This window comes from Camelus bactrianus, chromosome 2 (genome assembly GCF_048773025.1).
Source record: "Camelus bactrianus isolate YW-2024 breed Bactrian camel chromosome 2, ASM4877302v1, whole genome shotgun sequence".
Classification (NCBI taxonomy): Eukaryota; Metazoa; Chordata; class Mammalia; order Artiodactyla; family Camelidae; genus Camelus; species Camelus bactrianus.
The window spans coordinates 125,847,109-125,868,508 of record NC_133540.1 but is presented as its reverse complement, the minus strand read 5'-3'; the positions used below and the strand labels follow the sequence as shown (position 1 = coordinate 125,868,508).

Here is a 21,400-nt window from a genome sequence, read left to right as displayed (position 1 = left end):
AACAAATACATCAATAAAAATTACCTTATCATAGTCCTTTGAGAAGTCAAATTTCTTCTGTAGAATTTTTCTTATAATATCTGGGAAGAAAAGCCACAAAACAAAATCACTTTTTCAATAAAAATGTAAAATGCATATTTAGAAAATAAAGGCCTATGTATGTTCACAAACGATTGCACCTTCATATAATACTTATAACTTTATTCCTATTTCTTAATGTAGGTGAATAATTGAGCTAATGAGGTTCTAGCTAGAAGCAAATGAATGGAGGACAAATATTTTTGACCTACTATTTTGCCAATGGCAGAACTGGAGGGTTGCTATTTTTAAGTTTTCAGTTTCTCACAACACACCTCAGTATGAACCAGCAAACCACATAACTCCTCATTAATACTCGCTGATAAAATGTTACATTGAAATCACTAATTCTTAATAATTTAGAACCACAAGCTTAATTTATTCTTTAATAATTCCACATTTACATGATATTTTAGAAAGGAAAGGAATCTTACAATAACTTAACCCAAGAGTTCTTAACATGAGCTGTCTCTCCCTTCCCATCTCCAAGCAGTGCACTGAAAACCCTGCGATGCTAAGCAAAATTGGACTTCTCTATGCATGTTTATTTGGGGAGTTTTAAAATTCTCAGTAGGTCAGGAGCTACCTCGTATCCTGATTCACCCATCTAGTAATGCCATGGCACAGTGATGCCCAGATAGGGAGGGTGACTTGTCTAAAAGCAGTGATTTGTGGATTTGAGGCCAGACCCAGGCACAGGTCTTTGTTCCCCTGCTGCGGGCCCCTCGCACACTGCACACTGTCTCCTGCCCCAGGAATGAGGTTCTGGGATGCTATGACTGTATCCTGTATGATCACTTCCAAAGTGTTCTACTGTGGGAGGGGGGCGGAAAGCCCACGGTGAACCCTTTTATAAAGCAGAGACGTTCAGATTTACTGGCCAGTAAACAAAACAAGCTTTCTTATGGGCCTTCTGGAACACAGCTTCCCACCTGCACAGAGCAAATACGTGGAACACATCTGTAAAGGACGTGCTGCAGGAATAGGGATTTTCAAGCTGGTAGGTACCGTGGGAACCCTAGAGTTTCTTGAAGGCTCCTCAGGGGCAACCCAAGGGCAGGAAGGAGCCTGAGGCTGCCTAGCCCCACGAGTGTCCTCCAATGGTGAACCAGTCTCTTTGCTTTCGTCAGTTGCACACACGTAACAGGTGTTGTTCTATAGAGCTCTCTGGAGGTGAGCCAACACGGGAGAACATGGATTATGCACCATTGGCAACCTCTGTGAAACAGTGACATTCCTCCATATCAAACAGATGCTCCCATCAGTTTGCTTGAGGACCCCCGGCCCCTCCCAAGTCCTTCTGGGATTCTCGTGGTCCTGAGTGTCCCAGGCACGGTCTTAGCTACACCTAGTGACAACACTCATTGGTGGCTGCTCCCTGTCCATTGGCTGCCAGCTGCCCCTGACATCCTGCCAACGCTGATCCTGGCCATGCTGGCCAAAAACCCACCCCAAGACTGTGGAGCAGAGGTGGTCTCCCTTCCTGCAGTCCAGAACAACACTGTTTTACAGAAATATACTGCAAGTTGTATAAGTAGTTTCAAATTTCCTAGTAGCCACATTTAAAAAGGTGATTAGTTAATTTAAAATTAATTTTAACATGTTTTACTTAACTCCAAATATATGCAAAATAGTATTATTTCAACATGCAATCAATATAAATATTACCAAGCTATTTTACAGTCTTACTTTGCTACTAAGTGTTCAGGAGCCCGTGTAGATGCCCTTCAGCGCATCTCAGATCAGACCAGCTACAGTTCAAGTGCTCCAGCTCACCCTGGAGCAATGCCATTTCCCCAAAGCCCCAGGGCCTCTGTTTCCTTATCCCCCTCTCCTTCCCAGCGTGCCCAGGCACAGGAACACACAATGAGCAGCCCTCAATGCTCAGCACCACACATCGTTTTTTTCCTTGGCTTCCCTGTGTATCTCTGACTAAGCGGCTTTTAATCAGGGTGAGTGAACATCAGGGATGCCTGTAGAACACAAAACCCAAGCATCTTTCCTTGAAAAGTCCTGGCATTAACATGCTGCTGCTCACACGTCATCTGGGAACCCACAGGACCTCACTCCCGGAGATTCTATCGCAGTTTTAATAGGTTCATCGCAGGGGAGAACTTGGAATCAATTACAGTCCATCTCAGAAAGCCTGTGGAAGGACTGGTGTCCCATTTTGCCCCCCACTCTCGGTGGTTCACAAGTGTCACATTCATTCTGCTGCAGCCCAGTCCTTTGCATCTGTCTTGGAAGTTGATGTATCAGATTTGTGACAAACTGAAGGGCTCTTGGAAAGATTTTGCTCATAGGATCTATTTGACAAGACTTATCAGTTAGGTCTCTGATTTAAAAAATATACCCCACCTTTCATCTTCTAAATTCTGTTCCTGCCATTTTTTTGGGAACAATATCTCCCCAAAGTGCTAAACTATTAAAAATTTTTTTGACAAAGAGATTTTTATATTTGATATAAATAGGCAAATCATTCTCCTATATGTAAAACAATATTACTGTAATGTAGTTCTTGATAAAATATTATGAAATGTTAATTTTGTTCATAGCTGCTAAATTTATCTACCAGAAGTATTCTAATTTTAAGCTGTATTGTTTTAAAACGCTTTTTTTTAAAGCTTATCAGTCAAGTTTTATATTCAGGTTATTTTCATTTCTACCTGAGGGTTTCTAGTCTCTTTGACCAGATGCAATAATGTAGGATTATTAACATTAAGCCTAAAATTAAGTTATAGACTTAGAAGCATTGTGGTGTAAGCATTAAAACTGCAGAATAAAATGCACAGAATAGGTTTTTCTTTATGAACAAACCTTATAGGATGAATCACTTTTTTTTCCTAAATGTCAGGTTAAATTTGCTATTGTATTCAGAATTCTTACTAATAAAAATTACACACATACACACACACAGCCCTGGAGCAGAGTCAGCCCTCTCGGGGAATTAAAGTGTTTACTTGGAAACGTGATTAACTAAGAGCATAAATAGTGTTACGTGCCCCCCTTGGAGACACCCACAGCATCCCTCATTGACCCCCAGTGGCACCATCTTAAACTCACATGGTGTGGGGGTCTCTGTACAGAGAGCGACTTAATCTGCCAATTTGTGCATGAAATCAACACTGGTCGAAGTGAAAGAGATTATTCACGTTTTTGCTAAAGCTATGAGTTTTATAAGTAAATAAAAATGATATCCAAATTCAATTTAAAGTCCTACAAACACTAGGGTTGTAAATGTATAACTTTAGTAAATTAAATATGACTTAAAACACAACTCTAAGTGTTTCTTTCCAGGCACAAAAGACTTTCCACAGCCTCCTAAAAATCAATTTGACAACTGTCCCCATCAGGACAAATTCCTGTGGGGATGGGATCCAGGCAGGCAGACCAAGTGGAATGCCTGACAAGTCCAGGTAAAACACCAACCTGGACAGTCTGAAAAATGGTAATGTCTTGGCTGTGCTAGCATGATGTGGGGTGCGGAAGAGCGAGAGGCATTTCGCCCTGAGAGAAGTGTTCAGGGCATGGTTGGTTTGTAAGACACTAACATGTGAAGGTTGGCATCCTTCACCATCACCCTTGTACCCCACCACCTTCACTGCTCTGCCCTCTCCTGTCCTTCAGCTTGTGGCCCGATTGAGCACCCAGCAGAACCATGTGTCACCTTGCTCTCCTCGGTCAGCCCTCCTGAAGTTAGGTGGGGCCCTGAGCCTTGAGTTCTGGCCACTGGAATGTGGGCAGACATATATCCCACCACTTCCACACCTGGCGCCTAAAACCTCCTCTAAAACCTCATGTACCCTCTTTATCCATCTACGCATCACCCACTGGAGGAGCCAGTAGAGAAACACAAAGCCCAACAGGATGGCGGAACCATTAAGTAGAATGCCCTGCCCCCCCCCCACTCCATCACTTCTCCACTGGATGGAGCTGTGAGAGAGAAGCATTTTTCACTGAAATTTGGGCTTGTTTGCTATAGCAGACGGTGTCACTTGCCCTAACTAAAAAAGCCTTAGCCAATTAAGACCCCCAACATTTTCCCACTGCAAGCATCCTCTAACAATAGCCTCACCTGCCAGATTTGGCCAAATAAAAACTAACCCATTTTTCTCAGGAGCAGGTGTAACATACACATAATATAGGAGACTGAGAATTAGCACTAAGGTAAACCAGGATTCAAAAGACATCTTCATTCAAAAATCGGAATTTCTGTATTCACAAAAGAATGCATGAAATGGTATTTGAACCCAGAAAAATCACTACAAAATGCAATGCAGTATACCTCAAATAAACCCTCTTCCTATGTGGTGTGTATATATATATATATATATACACCACAAATATATATATATATTTATATTTATATACATATGCAATCTATATAAAGGAATTTTACTCAGCCATAAAAAGGAATGAATTTCTGCCATTTGCGAGAATGTGGATGGACCTAGAACGTATTATGTTTAGTGGAATAAATCAGACAGAGAAAGACAAATACTCTAAGTTGCCACTTTTATGTGGAATCTAAAAAATAAAAGAAATGTATGTAACAAAATAGAAAGAGACTCACAGATATAGAAAACAAACTACTGATTACCAGCAGGGAAAGGGAAGTGGGGAGGGGCAAGATAGAGGTAGGGGATTAAGAGGTACAAACTATTATGTATAAAATAAAAAAGCAACAGTGATATACTGTACAGCCCAGGGAAATACAGCCATTATTTTAATAACTTTAAATGGAGTGTAAGCTATAAAAGTATTAAATCACTGTGTTGTACACATGAAACTAATATAATATCGTAAATCAACTATAGACAATTAAAAAAAGATACAAAATACTAAAAAGAAAAAACTCTTCCTGCCTGCTTCTTATCCGCGGGTCTGCACAACCTGAGCTGTCATCCACAGATCCACAAGCCTTTCAAAAGCTTCACTACTGCCTGAATTCTCCTAACCTACAAAGCGTGTGTTCCCAATCAGTTCAAGCCACAGATTCAAGCACGTCTCTACTGCTAACATATGTACGTAACATGCTCTCAGGTAACAGTTTTATCCTGGGAAACAGGCATCAGACAAAGGGTTAAGACTAAATGGGTGTAAGATGGTGGTACCCTCTCCAAGAGTTAGGTGCACAGGATGGCTGGTAAAGCTGGTCGTGAGCACCAGCTTCTAGGTCTAGACTGTTCTTTCTGGAGGAGGATGCAGATTTCAACCAAGATGCAAAGGTAGTTGGTGAAAATGTTAACATTTACATGATTTGAATGTGGCCCCCAGCCCTCTCCCTAGAGCCCCATGGGGAAAGGGTCTTGGATTCCAGACATAGGTACCCCACTGCTGTTAGTTGAATCTTGTCTTCTCTCATCCATCTAGGTTTTCTAGGGTTTGTTTATATGCTTTAGAACATCCTGATTCCAATTTCTAAAATGAGACTGGTTTCTTCTCTTGGCAGGAAAATCTCATTAATTCAAAGAAATTAGGAAACCTCTGGTTATTTGAATAATTTGACTCAGTTTACTTTTTATCAGGAAAAACGTTTAAGGAGCCAACTCACTGCATAGAAAATGTCTGAATCTACCTTACATCGGCGTAGCAGACGTGATCAGCTCTAACAGCTGATAGGCTGGTGAAAAAATAAAAAGGGACTCATGCCTTAGACATTTTATTTTAACTTAAAGCAAATAAATACACATGCATTTGACCAGCATTTGACGAAAAGCTGAGGTCCTTTTTTGGGTGTGAGTCCTCTGGTTAGAACGGATGTGAGTTAAGATAGAACCCAAGGTAAAAGGAAGCTCCTTGCTTATTTAGAGGTAGACCTGTGCCCACCACCGCATCTCTAAACCACACGCTTAGGGTAGATGATAATGACTCAGATGGGCTCACAGGATGGCACCACCTACACAGAGATAGGTACTTCAGAGAAAGAACTTGGTGACCACAAACTCTGCCTCAAGAAAAATGAGAAGATCTTGCTTATTTGATTCTTCAGTGACTGGAATGGGAAGGGGCTAAACTAAACTCTTATCCAACTACACACTGCTCCCCACCCTCATCCCCAAACGCTGGGAGTAACTGCCTATGTTAAGACATCAGGTTCTCCGAAGAAACAGAACTGTGTAAGAGATGAGATAGAAATAGAGGAAGAGACAGAGGCAGCAGGAGAAAGAGAGAGAGAGGGAAACAGGGAGAAAGAGAGAGACTGATTTAAAAGATCCATGGGTACTAAGTCTGAGGTCTCAGGCAGGCTGGAAACTCAGGCAGGAAGTGATGCTACGGTCCTGAGGCTGAATTTCTTCTGTGGAAATCAAGTTTTGCTCTGAAGACCTTTCAGCTGATTAGATGAGGGCCACCCACATTATCGAGGGTAACCGCCCTCACTGACAGTCAACTTACTGTAGGTGTGAACCACATCTACAAAATACGTTCACAGCAACACCTAGATTAGCATTTCATTAAATCCCTAGGTACCACTGTAGACACAGAAGACAAACCACGACTTGGCACAAGCCAGCTGTGTTCCCCATAGGATAATTACGCCCCGGAGGGGTGCTGCAGCAGAGGCTGTCTGAGCCGCCCTGTTACCCAGCAGGAAGACTCACCATCGTCAGTGCAACTCCCGACCAGCGGAGCCTCCAGCCAAGCCACTGGGGCCGAGCGAGCGCAAAGGCAGGGGACCGCCAATCTTGAAATGATGGCCCTTAACCACCTCCAAAATTGACTTACGTTTGGTGTGCGCTGAACGAAAAGGCAGACAGATAAATGCTTTTTGAAAAGATTTCCATCAAAAATGACAGAACTAAATGAGTTTATCACTTGCAAGGTCAGTGTTGCTTCTCTGAAGAATGTACTTAGCGAGCCCATCTCCCAGCAGCCTGGTTTGGTCAAGTGTGTCCACTGTCCTTTGAGGCTTGGATGAACATGACTGACCCACTTCTCGGCTCATAGTTTCCTGTGGCTGGTGTGGGTGAGGATTTGGGGACCCAGACGATGCAACTGCCTCAGGTCTTGGACCGAGACGGGTCTGCCATCTGTGTTGCCACCGTATCTCCTTCTGGAGTGGCAGCGCTGAGTCTGTCTGACTTCAGGACCTGGGTGATAATGCATTTTAGCAACCACTTCAGGCGGCAGGTCCTGAACCTTTCCGTTTCACGGAGCGCTACCTTCTGCCGCTCAACTCCTCCATCAACGTGACTAAACTCTTCAGTTTGGTTTTTAATAAAAGGATTGATGCTTCAGACATTTGGAAGCCAAGCTGGGTTTATTAGAACTTATCAAACATATTCCCCCTGCCTCCAACTATATCATCCAGTATTCTGGAGGGTGAGCCCCCTTTCCTGGATTTAAAGCACAGTTCAAACACCCTTGGTGCGGTTTTCCCTTCATTTCAGCTGTCAGCACAGGACTGCACCGTTGTCCTTGAATTGACTGGGGCGGCTACCCGGCAGGACTGGCACACATCAGCTTGTACTAGAATTAATGACTTGCTCTTCAAGGAAAGAGCTCGGAAAAACGGCGCACAGGAAGCGGTTCTTGGGAAAACATCTGGTACCAGGCTGGCCCCTGTAGCTTTCCCCGACCAGATGTTTACACCAGTCTGTGCCTGGGGATCCTATTTCATCGTCAGGCGACGAGCAGCCAAGCCTGCGACGGGCAGGCCCGCCCTTCAATCACTGCAAATTCCTCTAGAGGAAGCAGGCTCTCGGGTTGCACAGGAGAAGGGAGACCTCTGGGGTCTCCTGGAGCTCGGACAAAGATGCAAGTTGGATAAGGGCTCAGGGCCCAGGGGCTCCCTAATGATGGGCGGGGGCTGGGAGGGGGCCGCTGGGACCGAGACAGGTCTGCCATCTGTGTCGCCACCACTGGTAAATCGGGGGGGGGGGGGGGGTAGGGTGGAGGGGCTTGTGGAGTCCCAGGGTGTCTGGCTCATCTCCTCCCCTAAGACATTCCTGGAAAGCGTAGCTCCACTATCATCTTTTGATTGTTTGAGGAACATTGACTTGAGGATGTTTAAAAGGAATAGTTTGACTTACATCTTTTGGTTGGCACCAAGGTCCAGGTGATCGCACACACACTCCTGTGAGAATGTGAATCCACTACACCCCATTTTTTTCTGCCACATGACAGAGGAAGGCTTAGCTGTTGAGCACGGCCTCCCCACAACCGGGGACAGAAGGTGGGACCAGGAGGTGAGTGGAGGGGGACTTTTTTTTTCCTCTGTATACTTGGAATACACTTGAATTTTTAAGAGAATATTAAAAAGTTTTTAAACAAAGTACTTTTATTGACATACCCTTCTACTTTTTCCAAACCCTCCCCCTCCAAAAAAATCATTAAAAAATTGAGTTTGTAACACTATCAAGTTAAAAATTTAGTTCCCATACATGTGAATCAGATTTTACAGTAGGTGTGACCTGGAGCTATTTTTATTGTATTTCAGCATCTAGTATTTGTTATTTAAACAAAAAAAAAAAAAAAGGGAAAAGAAGTAAGGCTGAAATCTGCAAAATCTGCAAAAATTTAGATGCTGCCCAATAATGACTGGGAAAGGAATAACCAAATATTCAAGATCTGGATAAGCCCAGTTTTGTCCCAACAAGTGTGTGGTCCAGACAAAGTACACTCTTCCAGTGTTTTGTGAATAATCACCAGAAGCAGCTTTTTTTGGGGTTTGCCTCCATCCCTTCTTGCACTAGCTGAGCTGAACAGTCTCCCAGAGTCTCTCGTGTGTGTACCCAAACCACTGTCTGCTCATTGTACTTGTGGATGCAATTTCATAACTGAATTAAATATTATGTAAGCAGATAAAACATGACTTCCAAAAGCAAAAGTAATTGATACAAATTCTCAGTGGTATGCTTTTTAAAACTCAGTAAAGAGGAGTAATTTTAAAAAGAACAAGAGCTGTTGAATTCAGTGTAGGGGAGGCAACTCTAAAAGCCCAGATAGAAAAACCAATAAAAATCTAGGGGAAAAAAAATCAGTGCTCAGTTTACACCACACATTCTTGTTACATGAATGAAACCCAAACTGGACATCATCAAAGTTATGCTGGGGAAATTCCTATCCAGAGATCCACAGTCGATGGACCTTCAGAATGTTTGGTGGAGAATGAGGATGTAGGAATTTGCAAACAGGTCTTTCTCACCAGCATGGAGAACTAGCCAGATGTGTGTGTGTGTGTGTGTTTCACTTTTCTTGGGCACACCAGAGAATTGAGGCTTCAAAGCAATCGATTCCAAAGAGCACCACACTGCTGAAGGAGAGACAAGGGACCCACAAGCTGTTTCCCCTTTGCTGGTCAGGCAAAAAGGAACCACCGAAAATGTTCCCAACCTATTAAAGGGCACGTGTGGGCTAGCGTGTCCCCAAGGAATACCTGGAGGACCCAGAAATGTGGAGGAGTTTGCATTTGCTTGCAAGCTTCCACTGGGGTGGGGGAGGTGCCTGGAGAAAGTCCCCGTGGTGGCAGGTATGCAGGTGAGGGGTTGCCACTGGGGACACACACAAAGACCACAGACTTCCCTGGACATTTCTCTCAAAGAAAAAGCGTTAAAGCCACTCGAGGAGGGGCAGCGAACCCTCTGTGCCCTGTGGCCAAGGCAAAACTCCACTGCTTCTAGGGTGGGGGATATCAGCAAAACCCATCCGCCCATGGGGAACAGGTTGAAACCCTCCTGCCTGTGGGACACAGGTAAAGGCCCACTGCTGCTGGGGGACAGGATGGGAGCAAAACCCCTTTGCTCCTAGAGAGGAAAGCACTCTTGGGGCAGAAAGCTCACTCCTTTCCAGCACCGAAGGCAAATTCCCGGTAAGAGTTTGGCCACCATGGGGAGGGGGAGAGGAACACTGATAAAACCCCCAACTACTCCCCGAGCTCAGCCGCACAGGGACAGCCTAAGCCTAAGGCTGGACCAGGGTAGCTGGAGACCATCCCTCACTGCCTCCCCCATGAGCCTGGCACTGAGGGGAGGAGCAGGAGCATGAGAGGGGCCCTCGGTGGCACAGGTGAGTAGGGACCGCTAGGAGCTGAGGGTGGAGCGGGCACACTGAGGAAAACCCTCCATACGCCAGGCCCCACGCTGCACACATGGCAACCACACTCCACGGCTGGGGGAGTTGCAAGCCCGTGTACATACACTGAAGATGGTCCAACAGCAAACTGACTCAACCAGGAGGGCTCAGCCTCCCAACACTAATAGCCTGAAAGCAGAGAAGGCATGTCCATATCTAGGAATAAACACTGTTCAGCCCAGTTTCTACAATTCTCCTCAGGATGCCCAGCATTCAGGAAAAAATTACAAGACACATGAAAAGGAAAGAAAAAAAATGACCCACTGTCAAGAAAGAATCAAACCCAGAGAGAATCCAGATGTTAGAAAACTTTCAGAGACGAATTAAAAAAAAAAAAAAAAGACTGTTGAGGGGATTTACATTTATACTTCAAGGTAAAATAAAATGCTTAAGAAAAGTATGTACAAAACTTGTGGTTACCAGGGTGGGGAAGGAGGGATAAATTGAGAGTTTGGGATTGGCAGATACAAACTACTGTGTACAGAACAGATAAACAACATGGTCCTTCTGTATAGCTCAGGGAACTATATTCAATGGTTTGTAGTAACCTGTAATGAAAATGAATACATTATGTATAATTGAATCACTATACTGTATTCCAGAAATGAATACAACATTGCAAATCAACTATACTTCAATTTCAAAAAATGTAAAAAACAAAAAGGATGTATAATTTTTAGGATTCCCCAAATTGACCAACTTTAACAAATCGACTACCAATAGTAATCATGTTGAATAAGAGGGTTCTACTCTCCTTAAATTAATCCTCATTTTTTTTAACCATAAATCAATCCAGTGGCAATTCTCTAAGAATCGTAATAACCTATCCTGTTCTGTCCAAATCTCCAATCTGTGGCTTTTACTACCCTACTCCAACTTTCTAACTTTCTCAGTCTTTTAGAGGAAAGGGAGGGGAAGATAAGGGACTATTAACCAGAGCCAAGCGCTCTAGGCAGTGTGGCAAAGCAGAGAGAGCACATGATTTAGAACCAGTCAGAAATGGCTTCAAGTTCTGCCTCCAGTACTCAGAAGCAATGTGACCAGTCTGAATATGGGCCAAGTTACAGAAACCCTCTGGGCCTCGAGATCTTCATCTGTAAAATGGAGAGAAAGCAATTGCCACTCATGAGCTTATCAGAATGACACTAGATGGCTACCACACAGAATCCTGCCGGCAGTCCCCGTATCGCTCCCATTCCCAGATGAGGACACTGGGGCCCAGGAAGGTTGAATACATTGCACATAATCCCTCAGGTGATAAACAGTGAGTCAGGAATTGAGACTCAGAAGTGTTTTCATGCTGAAGCCCATGCTCTTTCCAGTACACAGCCCTGTGTGGATCCAGATCCCAGGTCCAGCCTTGCATCCTGTGGGATATGAAGTGACTTGGGCCCTTGCCTTGAATTCCCTAGGCTCCCACTTCTTCATATGTAAAATGAGTTAATACTGCCTACCTTGCAAGATTATTCTAAGTATTGTAAGTAGAAAAGCACTTAGAAGAGTATCTGACACAAAATAAATGTCCCCAAATAGTGGTGGTGATGGTGGTAGCTATAATGGTGGTTTATGAAAAGATAGATCTTTGGGCTTTTTAATCCAAGATAGATATTGACAAAACATCTATTAATAGCAGGAAAAGGGACAAGACTGGGAGATGAGAGACTTTGCTCCATGATGTTTTGTTAAGTTCCTCACCCTCTCAGGCTGAAGCTTTTTCATTGGTATAATGACATGGTCAGACTACACTCCTCAAAATATTTACTAGGCAGATGAAGAGATACAGTGTGTTCATGGATTGGAAGAATTAAAATGACCGTACCACCCAGGGCAATCTATACATTCAGTGCAATCCCTATCAAAATACCAAGTGCATTCTTCATGGAACTAGAACAAATAATTCTCAAATATGTATAGAAACACAAAAGACCCTCATGAGCCAAAGCAATATTGAGAAAGAAGAACAGAGCTGGAGGTCTCATAGTCCCTGACTTCAGACTATATTACAAAGTTACAGTAATCAAAATAGTATGGTATTGGCCCAAAAATAGACACAAAGATCAATGGAATGGGATAGAAAGTACAGAAATAAACCCACGCACTTGTGGTCAATCAGTCTTTGACAAAGGAGGCAAGAATATGCAATGAAGAAAAGACAGTCCCTTCAGTAAGTGGTGCTGGGAAAACTGGACAGCTGCATGTAAAAGAATGAAATTAGAACATTTTCTCACACCACACACAAAGATAAACTCAAAACGGATTTAAGACCTAAATGTAAGACCAGAAACCATAAAACTCCTAGAGGAAAACATAGGCAGAACACTCTGACATAAATTGTAGCAATATCTCATAGCAATATTTTTTTGGATCTGTCTCCTAAAGCAAAATAAATAAAAGCAGAAATAAACAAATGGGATCTAATTAAACTCAAAGGCTTTTGCACAGCAAAAGAAATCATCGACAAAACAAAAGACAACCTACTGAATGGGAGAAAATATTTGCAGATGATAAGACTGTAGGGGGTTAATATCCAACATATATAAACAGCTTATATAACACACACACGCACACACACATACATCAAACAGCTCGATTCAAAAATGGGCAGAAAAACTGAATAGATATTTTTCCAAAGAGGAAAGTAGATGACAAACAGACACAAGAAAAGATGCTCAACATTCCATCAGAGAAAGGCAAATCAAAACCGTAATGAGGTATCACCTCACACCTGTCAGAATGGCTATCACCAAAAAGAACACAAGTAATAGATGTTGGCAAGGATGTGGAGAAAAGAGAACCCTCATACACTGTTGGTGGGAATGTAAACTGGTGCAGCTACTGTGGAAAACAGTATAGAGGTTTCTCAGAAAACTAAAAATAGAACAACTGTATGACCCAGCAATTCCACTCCTGGGTATATATCCAAAGAAAATGAAAACATTAATCAGAAAAGAAACAAGTACCCCAATGTTCACAGCAGTATTATTTACAATTACCAAGATATGGTAGCAACCTAAGTGTCCATCAAAAGATGAATGGATAAAGAAGATATACACAATGGAATATTACTCGGTCATAAAAAAGATTGAAATCTTGCCATTTGCAACAACATGGATGGACCTAGAAGGTATTATGCTTAGTGAAAAAAGTCAAACAGAAAAATGCAAATACTGTATGTTACCACTTATATGTGGAATCTAAAAACATAAAACAAATGAATATAACAGAAACAGACTCACAGATATAAAGAACAAACTAGTGATTACCAGCAGGGAGAGGGGAGGGGAGAGGGGCAAAACAGGGGTAGCAGATTAAGAGGTACAAATATCATAAATAAGCTACCAGGGTATATTATCCAGCACAAGGAATACTGCCAATATTTCATAATAACTTTAAATGGAGGATAATCTATAAAAATTTTGAATCACTATGTTGTACACTTGAAAATAATATAATATTGTAAATCAACTATACTTCAATAAAAATACATCTCGAAAAAAATACTTAATAGGCACAAATATGTCCTAGACCCTATACTGGGTGTTAAGGATACAGAGACGAAAAGATAAAATTCTTGTGGTTAACAGGTTCACAGTCTACTGGAAACACAGATAAGTAGATAAAAAGTAGGTCTGCTTTTTGGGAAGATGGGGTCATACAAGGTTCACCGTCAGCAGGTCAAATTGGGGGAGTTGTGGCGAGTAAGGAAACACTCGTGGAGCAGTGTTTGAGTGATGTTTGAGCTGTGTTTTAAAAGAGGGACAGAATTGCGTTATGTGAAAGTCCTGAGCCTGTCTGTGAGCCTGGCCTTTGACCGCTGTCTTCCAGTCACTCCTCGAGGCAGGGCAGAGCTGGGAACTCAGAATGAGACTGGGATTAGCAAGAGCCCGGAGGCCCCCAAAGACAACTTCCCAGACCCCAGTACAAAAACGGCTTCTGCTTATTTGCTCTGAATTTCTCCTACATAAACTTCCTAAGTGTCAGAGAACAAAACCCCAAATGAAGAGGAAGGCAGTGAAATGCCCAAAGGCCACCTCCTTTCAATTTAAACACAAAAACAAACCAACTTCTGTTGGATCAACGGCACTGCCTGTTTGTTAGCGGTGGGATGGGAAGCCCCGCAGCCAGGGTGGGGACGGAAGGAATCCTTTATGAGAGCTGAACCCACACCTGGGCCCCTGGGCCCCCTCGGAGGGTGCAGGGGCTAAATAAGGCCCCCCAGCCATTGAGGCAGCACGTGCACCTTCCCCCGCATCTGCGATCACGACACCCCACAGATCCCAAGTCCCTGAGCTCTGTTCAGGCCACTCAAAAGTCACCCCTGAGTCCTGGGGAAATACTAGACTGTGCAAGTTTTCTCCCTTCCTGTGACATGGCACCACAATGCTCCTGACACAGCAGAAAGCCACTCATGAACGGAAAAGAAGTGATAGAGCATGACCATTCACAACCACCACAGTGATGATTTATGAAGGCACGGGTAATCCCTGGTTGCTAAAAGCACTCAGCCAATGAGGGCTGGGGAACAGGACAGGATATGGGGAAAACTGGAAGATACCACCTTAATCAAATCAACAAACTTAATTTCACCAATCATGGGACAAACTGACATCAGTAACTTCCAGATGAGATCCACTGAGCGGATCCAGCATGCACGTAGTACCCCGACAGAAGATTTCATTTGAATCTAATCATGAGAAATCAAGGTAAATTCAAAATTGAGGGACACTTCAGGGGAAAATGGCTTAGGCTCGTCCAAAAAACTACTTGTATGCTATAAAGAAAAATAGGCTAGGGAACTGTTCTAGATTAAAGGAGACTAAATCTAAGGTGAGGCAGGATTCTTGACTGAATACTGGATCCAGGGAATTAAAAACTATATAGAACATTATGGAGAAATCTGAGAAATGTAAATATGAACTGTATATTAGATAAAAGTGTTACAATAATGTTAAATGTCCTGAGTGTCATACTTGCATGTGGTTATGTAGGAGAGACTTAGTCTTACAAGATGCATGCTGTGGTGTGGCAAAATACTAACAAAGTAGTGTGGCAAAATACTAACAAAGTAGTGTGGCAAAATATTAACAATTGATGAATCTATAAAGGACAGACAGGTGTCCATTTGCACTATTCTTGTAACATTTCTAAAGTTTAGAAATGATTCAAGATAAAAATCTGGAAGGCAAAAGTTCCTGGATCTCTTCCCATCTTTTTCCCTATAATCATTTTCCCTTTTCCAAACTCTGTTTCTAATACTAGTTAGCCAGTTAACCTATTTTCCTGTTTATTAGGGGCAAAACTTTTGAACTCAGTTTTGGAAAGTCACACGTTTTATGCTTTGTTCTCTCCTTTTTGGGATTCTGACTCAAGGAACAAATGAATAAGTAAAAAGATAACTGGGAAAATGGATATCACACTTAATGATGAGAATTAATAGTAAAAAAATAGAATTCTTATTAATTTTGGTAGTTCGGTAAGGACAGTGTGGATAGTAAGAAATGCCCGTATTCTTTAGAAAGGCACATTGATGTGGAGGGTGAAATGATAGTATGTCTGAATTTGCTTTAAATGTCCCAGCAAAGAAACAAGAAAGAAAAGAGGACAGATGAAACAAATATGACAAAAACGGATAAATTTTTTCATCTGGGCAATTGGCTAACGAGGATTCACTGTATTATTCTTTCCGGTTTTGGGGTAGGTTTGAAAATTTTTTATAAACAATTTATAGGAAAGGGGAGGGTATAGCTCAGGTGGTAGAGTGCATAGTTAGCATGCAAAAGGTCATGCATGGGTTCAATCCCCAGTAACTCCTCCAAGAATAAATAAATAAATAAATAAACCTAATTACCTCTCCCCACCAAAACAAAAACAAAAACAAAGAAACAGATTAATAAAAACATATAGGAAATCTTACTTCCCTCTCACTCCATCCTTCAATTCAGATCTTCATTCCACGTAACCCACTTTTAGTGACGTCACCTTCTAATTGATCCCTTGGACTCACATCTCTCTTAACTCCATTCCTTTCTAGACAACGTTGTCAGATTAATTAACCTACAACCCTTTTTACATGGCCTCCACTAATTATCTTTAAAGCTGTGCATAATGTGACCCTATCCTTCCCACTGAAATTAAAGCGAGTGCAGGCTTTGGAATCAGACTGACCAGATACGTATCTTGGCTCGCCCAGACAGTCCGGTGCACACCTGCTGTCCTGGCCTAATCGTTACCAGTGCTGTCTCTCACTCTTAAAAAGTCCTGGTTTAGATGATAAATTAAATGGCCACCCTAAATCATGTGATCCTGAGTTCAAATTCCAGATCTGATACTTAATGATGTGTGACCTTGGCAATCTATTTAACACCCCTGGACCTCAATTGTCTCATCTTTGATACGGAGGTAATAAATACCCATTGTTAAAAATAATACGTCAAAACTCCAGCACATATTATGCAATCAATAGGCAGTTGCTATAATTATGTCTCCCTCCAGACAAGACCCCTCCAATCCAGCCAGATCTCTTCCCTTGTCCCCAAAACAAACAAACAAAAAAACTTATTCCAACCCTCTGAGGCTTGGTGATGCTATCCCCCCACCTATCAAAACCCTCCTTCTATCCTTCAAAGTTAACACTTGAGGTCCTTTGCCAACTTCCCTCATCACTAATTACCTACAGTTCATCATCCACTTGTGAGACTGAATGATCCACCGGCTTACATGTCCCCTGGACTATTTATTCTCTGTAAATATATTTCATCTCTTCAACCGGAGACTGTTCATTCCTTAAAGTAGGAAATGTTCTTTCTCCCACATAAATCTTATCATTCCTAACCCAGTGTTATGCACCTGCAGCCTGTCTTCAGTAGAACTTGCATGCCCTAAACAAGACACCTCAATTCAACCTAAGAAATAACTTCTTCTAGGTGAGAATATTTTCTTTGAAAACAAATCTAGAAATACAATCATATTCTTAAGTTATATTTCGTTTCATTTTAAGAAATTCCTGTATGTCTTTCACCTCGTCTTCTTTATTAAGCTCCAAAGGAGGCAGGCTGAGAAATCAAAGACTTCTTATAAACTAAATCATAATCCCAAATCACCACTACTGTTGAACTTTAAAACCCCAGCCATTCCAATGGTACATTAAATATCACACAAAATCTGACTTCCCTCTGGCTCTAAGTCCTTAATTCAGTCTGGTTTTTAAATGTGCAATCTATTTCTCAAAAGTCTCATTTATCATAATAAAAAATGATTTGACCCTAAAGCACAGTCAGTTCTAGATATTCTGCATATACTGGAGACCAGTGGGTGCACAGTCTGAAACCAGATGTTCTAAATACCTTTTTTTCTTCCAAGTCTTAACTTTATGCTTACATTCTATATGGGGATATAGCGTGATTTTCACTATATAAAAACTATTTTAAAATGTCTTTGCCTAGGGAAAAAAAATCTGAAAAACTATCTTTTTTCTTTGGGTGGAGAATGGACCTTTTTAAAATCTGTTTCTGTATATTTTGAATGAACATATTCTACCTGCAAAATGGAAACAAATAAAAGTATGTCTCTTGTGCTTGCAAAGAATGATATTAACCAACAATAATAAACTATTCACTTATTTAGTCAACAAAAGCGTGTTCATTCAACAAAAGCTCCTGCTATACCCAAGTACCAGGAATCCAATTTCAAACAACAAAGCAGGCACTGCCTCCCTCCCAGCCAACAACTCCCCTGCCCACCTTCCTGTTTGCCTGACCTACCAGCATTCATTTGACTGAGGGACCTGAAATGAGCGAGCTTCCTGTCTCTGGGCCTTAGTTTTCTTGTCTGTAAAATGGGACTAGGAAATTGGATGATTATTTCTGACCAGATGATCTTCCCTCAGTGACAGATTCCCTAAAACCAAGTGACCTGATTAGGCAAAAGGTTTCTGTATAAAGAGCTGTTGACACGAAATCAACACTAAAAAGACAGAGACTTGGCTACATAACTGGGCAGAAGGCATTTCACAAACTCCTCAAAAAAGAAACACAGATGGGAGAACCATCAACCACAGGAGTGATCAGAAATAAGTATAAAGTAACAAGATGCAATTAATTCAGTCTTAAAAAATCCCAACACATTACTGGTGGTGGCATCAACCATTTCAGGACCTTCTGGGAAATGGGTAGTTCTTTCAAAGACTTTGAAAATGATCATATCTTTTGACTAATTCGTTATTGAGGGGAAAGAATTCTAAATGCCTGAATAAGCCTAGAGAAAAATTGGAAATAAAAATGGGGAGGGATGAATTAGTTTCCATGGGATTCCACCCAGTTTCTCCGTGAAGTAGGAGGTCACTGGCTGGTGGAGGAGGGTTCAGGATAGAAATTTCAAAAGAGAAGAAAATGTATGCAAATAGTATGAGAAACAAGTCAGGACCAGCAGGGAGTGTGGTGTGTTTGGAGAGAGATACTAAGTTAGAGAGTGTGGCCAGAGATGGTCCCTGAGGAGCTGACATTTGAGCAAAGACCAAGTGACAGGAAAAACAAGCCATGCAGAGGAATGGTCCAAACAAAGGGAATGGCCAGATGCCAAGGGTCTGTGGCAGGACGTCATGTGGCACATTCAGGAAGATCTGGGAGGAAGCTGGGATGACTGTTACGGTCCTTCGGAGGCTACTGTGTCCCCCACTTCCCCGTTCTCTCCCCCTAAGTGAGGAGGCATCTCCACTGGTCCAGGCGACCGGCAGCCCTAGTGAGGGGGAGGACAGCCCTGCGGGAGAGAAGTGGACAGCTCAGATACACACACTCACAGTACAACACGTGGAATTACATCCAAGCAAACTGGTCCTCAGGAAGACGGGTCTGTGCTGTTACTTCAATGCAGAACTCAGGAAGCACTCACTTCTGAAGTCAGCTATTAACTTGATTTCAGAGCAGATACTCATTTCTACTCTGCTTTATTTCTATTACACAGGTTATACTTGGAATGGCTCTTTAAAGAAATGCAATTCCTTGCAAAGCTGGCTTCCAGAGTACTCAGTCATTTGACACCACCGTAGACTAGTAGACTTGGCTGCGTTAAGCACAGCACATCTCAATCAGCGGCCCCCCAAGGAGCCAGCCGTCCAAATCTCATTAGGCTGAGCTTCTGGGTCAGCCAACCTCCAAGGGGATATAAAAACATCCACACCCTCCCCTTCCCCAGGATTCAGGCTATTTACTTCCAATCAGGTTGGAGGAGAGCCTTCAAAGGCAGTGATAAACGTATCATACTGCATCACCATCAATTACTAAAATATTAAATATTTTAAAATAATAATACAAGGACATACAGACTCCTGCATTAGGTAATCAGTGCTCAAAAAATGTCAAACACAAACATTATGTTGCCACCTTTTGTCTCCCAGCGTTAACTTAGAAGTTCCCTCCTACAGAATTACTAAACAGCTTTCTCAAGCTGCTTTCTGTAAACAAGTCACTGCTCTCCTTGAAAGACTGAAAAGACTGCTTTCACCTAAGCTACTGCCCTGAGAGCCTTCTCCATCCTGTCTCTTCTAGTTTTAAATTATTTTGGTTTTTTTTTAATCCCATTCAATAAGAACTTGGCTTTTAGGACTTTTTTTTTTTAATTTTTAGTTTATTTTAATATAATTTTTAAAGGTCACTCGCCATGTACAGTTATTACAAAATATTGGCTATGTTTCCTGTGTTGTAAAATACATCCTTGAAGCCAATCTGCACCCAATAGTTTGTACCTCCCACTTCCCCACCCCTATATTGCCTCTCTCCCACCCTCCCCACTGGTAACCACTCGTTTGTTCTCTGTATCTGTGAGTCTGCTTTTTTCTGGATTATAGTCACTAGCTTTTACCTTTAGATTCCACGTAAGTGATGTCACACAGTATTTGTATTTCCCTGTCTGATTTATTTCACTTAGCATAATGCCCTTGAAGTCCATCCATGTTGCTCCAAATGGCAAAATTTCATTTTTTATGGCTGAGTAGTATTCCAGTGTGTGTGTGTGTGTGTGTGTGTGTGTGTGTGTGTGTGTGTGTGTACACATAGTACATCTTCTTTATTCATTCATCTGTGGATGGACACTTAGGTTGCTTCCATATCTTGGCAATTGTAAATAATGCTGCCATGATGCTGGGGTGCATGTATCTTTTTGAATTAGTGTTTTTGTTTTCCAGGATTTTACTTTTTTTCCCTATTCTTCCAAGGCTTACAGGGATATGTATAAAATTAAGGTAACATGAATATGAAGGACAAAAAGAGAAAAGGAAGTCCAGGGACATAAGTTGAAACTCCCAAGCTCCATGCAGGTAGAGCCCATCTGACCCACGGTCCCATCCCGCACAGCACGCGCTGCACATGCACTTGGCATTTGTGGAAGAGGAACACAGGGAGCAAGCGGCACATCTGTGTCCTGTACCTGCAGCTGAAGGGGGAGCCACTCTTCTCAGAAAGAAAGTTTTATTCCACATGCTCTCACCAAAAGGAAACCCTGAGGTGTAATTAACCGCCTCGACAGCATGCTAATGGGAGCCGGAGGGACCCGTTTCCTTGTGCAGTTACAGACGGCAGCAAGGAGAGGTGTCAGGGCTCACCACGAGTCCTCCACACACAGCTCACAGCTCAGGGCGAAGCCCAGGCGGATGGCAGCCTACACAGGTGAAGACTGGAGATTTTTAAAATACACTGTAGCAACTCATGCTCACTCTTTGTCATCCATGCCTTTTCAAAAAGGTAAAATTGACTCAATTGATGTTAGCCAAACTGGGTAAAAGGAAGAAATCAAAACTGAAATTACGAACTACTGGAAATTAAAAATGAGAACACCACATTCTAAATCTACAGGATAAAGCCAACACTGTTCTCAGGAGAAATTTTATAGGCTTAAATGCATTTATCAAGAAACAAGAATAAGGGGGAGGGTATAGCTCTGTGGTAAAGTGCATGCCTAGCATGCACGAGGTCCCGGGTTCAATCCCTGGTACCTCCACCAAAAGTAATAAATGAGTAGATAAGTCTAATTACTTCCCCCCACAAAAAAATTTTTTTTTAATTTTTAGAAAAAGAAATAAGAACAAAAATGAAATTACTAGATGTTCTACTCTAAAAATTTAAAAAACCAAAATTAAATAGACTTCCAAGTGAAGAAGGGTAGAATTACTAATAACAGACTAAACAAAATGAAGGTTATTTTTCATTTATTAAAAGGCACATTAGGAGTCAGTAAAGGCCAGTCCTTAACTCCAGAG

The 21,400-nt window shown here is 42.1% G+C and overlaps 1 protein-coding gene across 10 annotated transcripts in view; it reads right to left on the bottom strand.

Moving 5' to 3' along the window:
- The window catches only part of PROM1 (prominin 1), a 144,116-nt gene that overhangs the window by 63,630 nt on the left and 59,086 nt on the right, over positions 1 to 21,400 (bottom strand). For all 10 annotated transcript variants that reach the window (XM_074349990.1, XM_074349988.1, XM_074349991.1 and 7 more), the window contains exon 3: positions 25 to 80. In XM_074349990.1, the coding sequence (XP_074206091.1) occupies positions 25 to 80 (56 nt within the window). The remainder of the gene's footprint in view (positions 1 to 24; positions 81 to 21,400) is intronic.